The 8,061-nt window shown below is 44.5% G+C and overlaps 1 protein-coding gene across 1 annotated transcript in view; it reads right to left on the reverse strand.

Annotated features, from left to right (window-relative positions):
- Positions 1-8,061, reverse strand: part of LOC138663988 (oocyte zinc finger protein XlCOF8.4-like) — a 68,596-nt gene that overhangs the window by 28,071 nt on the left and 32,464 nt on the right. Inside the window, exons 2-5 of the mRNA XM_069750384.1 lie at positions 5,968-6,091; positions 5,661-5,840; positions 5,455-5,578; positions 3,989-4,138 (exon numbers count right to left, since the gene is read on the reverse strand). Of these exons, the coding sequence (XP_069606485.1) occupies positions 3,989-4,138; positions 5,455-5,578; positions 5,661-5,840; positions 5,968-6,045 (532 nt within the window). The 5' untranslated portion in view covers positions 6,046-6,091. The remainder of the gene's footprint in view (positions 1-3,988; positions 4,139-5,454; positions 5,579-5,660; positions 5,841-5,967; positions 6,092-8,061) is intronic.

Raw genomic sequence — 8,061 nt, forward strand, 5'->3', positions numbered from 1 at the left:
GCACCTTAATACTGCACTTATCCTCATGCACTTATGCACTTGTATTGATTCTTTTTTACACTTGATCTAGTATGGTGATATGCACATGATATGCACATTTTATTATATAGATTTTCTGATATAAGCACTTGTTTGGCATGTGCAATATATGTTTTTTTATACTGATTGAGTCCTTAGGGGTATAACATATACTGTAATATAGCTTGACCTGCCATACACAAAAACTTGACTGTATAACACACTATTGATATGTGCACATTTCATATTATGTATATACATATTTATACAAAATTTTATTATTGTTTCTTGTACATTTTAATGGCTCTCTATTGTTACTAAATAAAATATATACATTTTAAAAACATTCCCTGTTGTGGTAGTTTTGGTCCTGGCTGTGGTTGGAGCATGGTTCTTCCAGATCTTCAGGAGAAGAGAGTCAATGGGTTAGGATAATTATTTCTTTACTCTGGGAGGGTCCTCAAATTTGGGCTTTCTCTTTACCTCCTACTGCCCCTGAATGTATGTATGTGGATAGGTTCTTTGAAGCTTTAGGACTGATTTTTGATGAACCAGACCGGGTCAGGGTAGCAGAGGACACGATCATGGATCTCTCCCAGGGTAAACTCACTGCTGAATGGTATTGTTCAGAGTTTAGACAGTGGTCCCCTGAGGTGTCCTGGAATAACTCTGCTTTAAGATGCCAGTTCAAGAGAGGACTTTCGGATCATCACAAGGACGCTCTGGCGCTCCATCCGCCACCCAGTTCTTTGGAGGAGGCCATGACTCGGGCCATTCGCATGGATTGGATTGAGGGAGAGAGGAGTTATCAGCGAGAGGTTCCAGTATATCCTCCTAAGTCCGAAGTTATGCCATATACGGAACCTATGGAGGTTGGGGCCACTAACTTCAAGGAGAAGGAGAAGCGGTGTCGCGAGGGGAGATGTTTTTATTGTGGCAATCCGGGACATTGGAAGAAGGACTGCTCCTCTTGCCCACCGACTAACAAGTTGCCGGGAAAACGCTTAAGTCTGGGTGATTGTCGAGGAGGTCACCTAGACTCTCAAGTACCATTTTCCTCATTTCAAAAGATTCTGTTAGAGGTGGAACTTTGTTGTGGAGATGGTTACGCAACCACTTCAGCATTTGTGGAATGTGGGTCATCCATGAAGTTTATTGACTCTAGTCTGGTGTCCAAGAGTAAGCTAGGGACAGTTAGGCTAAAGACTCCCATTCATGTCATTGCCATTGATATGACCCCGCTGGCTCAAAATGTGGTTAAGTTTGTCTCTGAGGAGTTCCTCCTCAAGGTGGGGTCCTTGCACCAGGAATAAATTTCATGTTATGTTCTGGATAACCTTCCAGCGGGACTAGTGTTGGGATTCCCCTGGTTACAGTTGCACAATCCTGATATTGACTGGGAATCTCGTGATATTGTTAAATAGGGTCTTAATTGTTCTAATGGTTGTCTTTCTGCTGTTCTGGTGTCTTCCGTTAATCTGGAGGGTATTCCAGAGTACCTGAAAGATTTTGGAGAAGTGTTTTCCGAAAAAGAGGCTGAAGTCTTGCCAACACATCGCCCCTATGATTGTACTATTAATCTTATTCCGGGTGCTAATTTGCCCAAGGCCCGTTCGCACAATCTTTCTGGCCCGGAACACACCGCTATGAAAGAGTATATCTCAGAAAGATTACGCAAATGTCACATTTACGGTTACATTTTACTCAGATCTTTCTTTTACTACCTATATCCAATCATTCACTTGCTCATGTCACCTGTATCTCAAAAAACATCACTAGAATTCGACCTTTTCTTAACTTTCGTCTGTTCAAAAATTCTTACTGTAGCTCATAATACAAGGAAAATATATCTTTGTACTGTGTTAGCCAGAAAATTGAAAAATATTAAAATCTGAGAGTCCTCAGTGGTTTTTACCATATCTTCAGTTAGCCATTAAAAAGTGACAAATAGAAAGTTTTCGAGACGACTCAGATCTGTTCACCAGGCATAGTAACATAAAATCTGAAGAGGTTATATATATATATATATATATATATATATATATATATATATATATATATATATATATATATATATATATATATATACACACGTGTAATGGAACATGGGAATAGTGCAATAAATAAGAAAAGGGGCAACAATGATACCTCCACCCTGTGCCACTATTTACACAGGTTGACCATCCGCTATTGAATACAATATAAACTTATTATTCTAACACTCTGAGCTTGCCACAATTTTGCACCATCCAAGATCTTCTGCCTCATCTCTGTCTACCACGCTCGCTATGCTCTCTGCACTAGTTCTCCAGTGAATTACTATAAACAATTCGATTAATTATGAGTATCAGTTTTAAAGGGAACTTGTCACCCCGAAAATCGCGGGTGAGGTAAGCCCACTGGCATCAGGGGCTTATCTACAGCATTCTGTAATGCTGTAGATAAGCCCCCGATGTTACCTGAAAGAGGAGGAAAAAGACGTTAGAATATACTCACCCAGGGGCGGTCCCGCTGCTGGTCAGGTCAGATGGGCGTCTCCGGTCCGCTGCGGCGCCTCCTATCTTCATTACAAGACGTCATCTTCTGATCTTCAGCCACGGCTCCAGCGCAGGCGTACTTTGCTCTGCCCTGTTGAGGGCAGAACAAAGTACTGAAGTGCGCAGGCGCCGGGCCTCTGACCTTTCCGGCGCCTGCGCACTGCAGTACTATCCTCTGCCCTCAACAGGGCAGAGCAAAGTACGCCTGCGCCGGAGCCGTGGCTGAAGATCAGAAGATGACGTCTTGTAATGAAGATGGGAGGCGCCGCAGCGGACCGGAGATGCCCATCTGACCTGACCAGCAGCGGGACCGCCACTGGGTGAGTATATTCTAACGTCTTTTTCTCCTCTTTCAGGTAACATCGGGGGCTTATCTACAGCATTACAGAATGCTGTAGATAAGCCCCTGATGCCGGTGGGCTTACCTCACCCGCGATTTTCGGGGTGACAGGTTCCCTTTAATCATGCTCTAAAAACACATTTCTTTAGACTGTCAAATCATCTTACCTGATTTATCCATTTCCTCTTTGTCCTTATTAAATTTTCCTCAGAATCTGGCATTATCGGTTTATACACCCTCCATACACTTTGCAGCACCCTGTGCTGGTGACCAGTTCATGCAGCGTTATTTGAATACCCTGCTGTTTAATTGATGGCTTAACCACACTTTTTACCATTCGCCTTTGGTGGTTTCATCTATTTCCTCATAGACTGTAAGATTGTGAGTAGGGCCCTCACTTCTCTTGGTATGTGTAGAATTATGTGTTACTCTCTCATATCTTTATTGTTTGTACAAGTCCCCTATGAATTGTAAAATACTGTGGAATATGTTGGAGCAATAGAAATTAAAAAAAATGCAATTCTTAGGATAGTCATCAAAAATGATGTAAACATATTTACAGACTCATTATATAGGTTTAGAGAACCTGCGGGTTTGAAAATTCTGTAAAACTAGCTTTACTTCACCACTTATATTATTTTGGGGATACAAGCAGCTAGGGATATTGAGGATGTCACATTACTAAAAACTATACCAAAACATTTCAAGATATACCATAATTGTGATGCCTCTCTTTTAAAAGTATTTGGGATAGATAAGATTGAACTTAATGAAAGGGGCGGAAAGATTAGTACACCCCTGGCCCAACTAGAGACCAAATGGATTTGGTCACTGGATACAGTTTCTCCCAATGGCCTAAACGAGAATCTGAGCTTTGCTCCATTTCTGTGACTGTTCTTGTGTTAATAGTTACTCCATCCTTGTATACCATTTTTATGAATATTTATATTTTTATTTTTTACTCTCTTTTTATTACGAAATATGTATATATTGCATTTTACTATTGTTGACTGGAAGATGTTTATTATACTGTAATTATCCTGTACTAATTTTTTATTTTTTATACCATTGTAGGTGATCTTAGACTACTTACCTTTGTGAGTGTCTCTTTGGTGCTGGACTTTATTGGGGGGACCTCGTTTGTATGATCCGGGTATTTCTGTTCGGGGATTTCTTATTCCTTGGTCCGGACCGGACTGTGAGGACTCCGACTTAGATATTGATCCGGTTTGGACACATTGGACTGTTGAAATAATGATTAATTAGTTGTTGAAATCATGTTTATTATGAAACAATTTTTTGATCTATATCATGTAGTTGTCACTAATTATCTCTCTTTTTGTATTATGATTACCCTGTATCAGTTATGAATTAGTGTATTTTATTATTATAAGGTGTTTCCTATAAATTACACACTCGATTTATTTGTATTCTCATATATATTGTATCATTTATTAATTATTATTATTATTTTTCACATTTTATTCTCTATTTGTCAGTGTCACATACTACATATCCAATTATTGCACATTTCACTACATCCTTTACACATCACCGCCCACTCTGTAATTCCAGCAGTGCGTATAAGTGACTGAACACCTCACAAAATCTGATACTGCTCATGTCATACCCCCAGTGGTGCGCGTGCGCCGCTGGCACCTTGCGGTCTGGGCCGGGGCGTCTTCGCGACCTTGGCAACGCCGGGAACACATCCTGTGCGTCCGGTCGCGTGACGCGGCGGCTTGGATTTCCGGGTTGTCCGAGCGGCGCATGCGCCGCATACACTGAGGTTACAGACATAGACACCAACACATAATCGTGCTCATATATAAACTCATCGGTCATACATCACACACACCCCCTGACGAAGGAACAGTGTTTCCGAAACGCGCGTCGGGGTGCAAGGCATCAAGTATTTGCCGGTCTCAGAACAAACTCCCCCATCTTTATAAGCAAGTGACTCATGATAGCATCTACTGTACATATAGCACCTTAAAACTGCACTTATCCTTATGCACTTTTATTGATTCTTTTTTACACCTGATCTAGTATGGTGATATGCACATGATATGCACATTTTATTATATAGATTTTCTGATATAAGCACTTGTTTGGCAATCTGGTCTTATCAGTTTATACACCCTCCATACACTTAGTAGCACTCTGTGCTGGTGACCAGTTCATGCAGCGTTATTTGAATACCCTGTTTAATTGATGGCTTAACCACACTTTTTACCATTCATCTTTGGTGGTTTCATCTATTTCCTCATAGATTGTAAGATTGTGAGTAGGGCCCTCACTTCTCTTGGTATGTGTAGAATTATGTGTTACTCTCTCATATCTTTATTGTCTGTACAAGTCCCCTATGAATTGTAAAATACTGTGGAATATGTTGGCGCAATAGAAAAAAAAATACAATTCTAATTATAGTCATCAAAAATTATGTAAACATATTTACATACTCACTATATAGGTTTAGAGAACCTGTGGGTTTGTAAATTCTGTAAGCTTTACTTCAGCACTTATTATTAAAGAAGTGAATTTATTCATAGCTATTACCTGGTGATGTGAGGCGCTGGGGAACCTCCACAATTACATCCTTGTACAGATCCTTGTGTCCTTCTAAATACTCCCACTCCTCCATGGAGAAATAGACGGCGACATCCTGACACCTTATAGGAACCTGACATATACAATGATATTGTCATCCCCTGATCCTTTTATAGCATTACTGTATAATGTCCCAGCATTCCCAGCAGTGTCACCTCTCCAGTCAGCAGCTCTATCATCTTGTTGGTGAGTTCTAAGATCTTCTGGTCATTGATATCCTCATGTATCAGGGGTTGAGGTGGAGGCCCCGTATTTGGGCTTAAGGGTCTTCCCCATCCCTCAGACACAGGGGCCTGACAGCGCTCACCAGAGGTCTTCTTCACTACTGTGTAATCCTGGTTATGGAGACACATTAATAAATCTCACTACAGACATTTCCAGAGTCCTCACCTCTCCAGTTCTGTCCATCTGTTATTCCAATAGATAAGAATGATGTAATGTGACGTCATCAGAATCTCTCACCTCCCCAGTAAGCTGGAAGAGGATCTCTAGGGTGAGGTTTAACAGCCTCTTTGCCATCTCTTTCCTGCCACTATCCATCCTTGACTGGTCAATCAGGAAAATTCTCAGAATGTGAAGAAGGGACCTGAATGTGAAGATGATGACGATATAACATCATAAAGATCCCATGTAGCAACAAAAGGTCACAGAGGAACGTCGAGGAGAAGGCGCGAGTGTGTACTTATCAGAAAAAGAACTTACCGTATATACTCGAGTATAAGCCGAGATTTTCAGCCCATTTTTTTAGGCTGAAAGTGCCCCTCTCAGCTTATACTCGAGTCATTGTCCTAGGGGGTCGGCGGGGGAGGGGGAGCGGCAGCTGTCACATCACACTCACCTGCTCCCGGCGCGTCTATGCATGTCCCTGCTTCTCCGGTGCCTGCAGCTCTTCCTATACTCAGCGGTCACGTGGTACCGCTAATTAAAGTAATGAATATGGACGCGACTCCACTCCCATAAGGGTGGAGCCGCATTTTCATTACTTTAATGAGCTGTACCAGTGACTGCTGAACACAGGAACAAGCTGCCGGCCAGGGACAACGGAGAAGCAGGGACTGCATCGGGAGGGTGAGTATAACGGGGGAGAGTGGGCCATGTGATATTCACTTGTCCCCGCTCCGCACGGCGGTGGAACGGGGACTGGTGAATATCGCAAGGGCCAGAGGAAGGGGGGGCATGGGGGGGGGGGCCCTGAGCGACGAGAGGCGAGTGTGTCAGTTTGTTTTTTTCATCGCAGCAGCAACAGCACATGGAGCATAATCTATGGAGCATCTTATGGGGCAGTCAGCCTTTGTGCATATTATATGGGGCATAATCTATGGAGCATCTTATGGGGCCATCAACCCTTGTGCAGCATTATATGGGGCATAATCTATGGAGCATCTTATGGGGCATAGTCTATAGAGCATCTTATGGGGCCATCAACCTTTGTGCAGGATTGTATCTGGCATATGCAGCGCCCCAGAGTACTGGTCATTGCAGTAATGTCGTTCTCCCACCAGGGGGAGCGATGTTACGTCTGATGGCACCAAAGGAGTTCACCCTGCCAGGTATCACAGCCACACACACACTTCACACGCCGGCCACCAGGTTCTATCTATTAGGCCACTCCTCACACTTGGGTAAAACTGGGGGTTTGGTTAGGAAGTGAGACAGAAGCTGACTGGAGGGAGAAGGAGATATTCAGGAGGAGAGGAGAGTAACAGACTGGGCTCGGCCCAGGAAGGGAAAGAAGGACACGTTGCTGCGCCTGCAACCCAGGGATGCTGCTACCATTAGGCGATTTGAGCCCTTTGGTTCAGGCGGCCGAAGAGAGAGGGCGGCAGACTCTATAGTAACTGGATTTGCGCTGCTAGGTTTTTTGTTGTTGTTTTTTTATAAAACTCCGGGGTCAAGTGCCCGCCCCCCCTCCTCCCTCCCTCCTTCCCGCCCCCCTCCTCCCTCCCTCCTTCCCGCCCCCCTCCCTGAAGACGTAATACTCACCTTCCTCCAGCGGTGGCTGAAACTGCATCTCAGCGCCGGCAGCGCGTCCTGTCTTCAGCGGTCACATGGTACCGCTCATTTAAGGTCATGAATATGCACATATTCATGACCTTAATGAGCGCTATCATGTGACCGCTGAAGACAGGAAGGAAGACGCTGCAGAAGAGATGCCAGGAAGTTCTGTTCTGCGCCGCGCGGTGAGAGGTGAGTATGACAGGGAAAAAGGATGGGGAGCCATGCACGCAGGGTGGGCGGATAGGGGAGGCATGCACGCAGGGGAGAAGGATGGGGAGCCAAGCACACAGGGGAGAAGGATAGTGGAGCCGTGACCGCAGGGGAGAAGGATGGGGAAGCCATGCACGCAGGGGAGAAGGATGGGGGAGCCGTGAACGCAGGGGAGAAGGATGGGGGAGCCGTGAACGCAGGGGAGAAGGATGGGGGAGCCGTGAACGCAGGGGAGAAGGATAGGGGAGCCGTGAACGCAGGGGAGAAGGATGGGGGAGCCATGCACGCAGGGGAGAAGGATGGGGGAGCCGTGAACGCAGGGGAGAAGGATGGGGGAGCCGTGAACGC

This window comes from Ranitomeya imitator, chromosome 2 (genome assembly GCF_032444005.1).
Source record: "Ranitomeya imitator isolate aRanImi1 chromosome 2, aRanImi1.pri, whole genome shotgun sequence".
Lineage (NCBI taxonomy): Eukaryota > Metazoa > Chordata > Amphibia > Anura > Dendrobatidae > Ranitomeya > Ranitomeya imitator.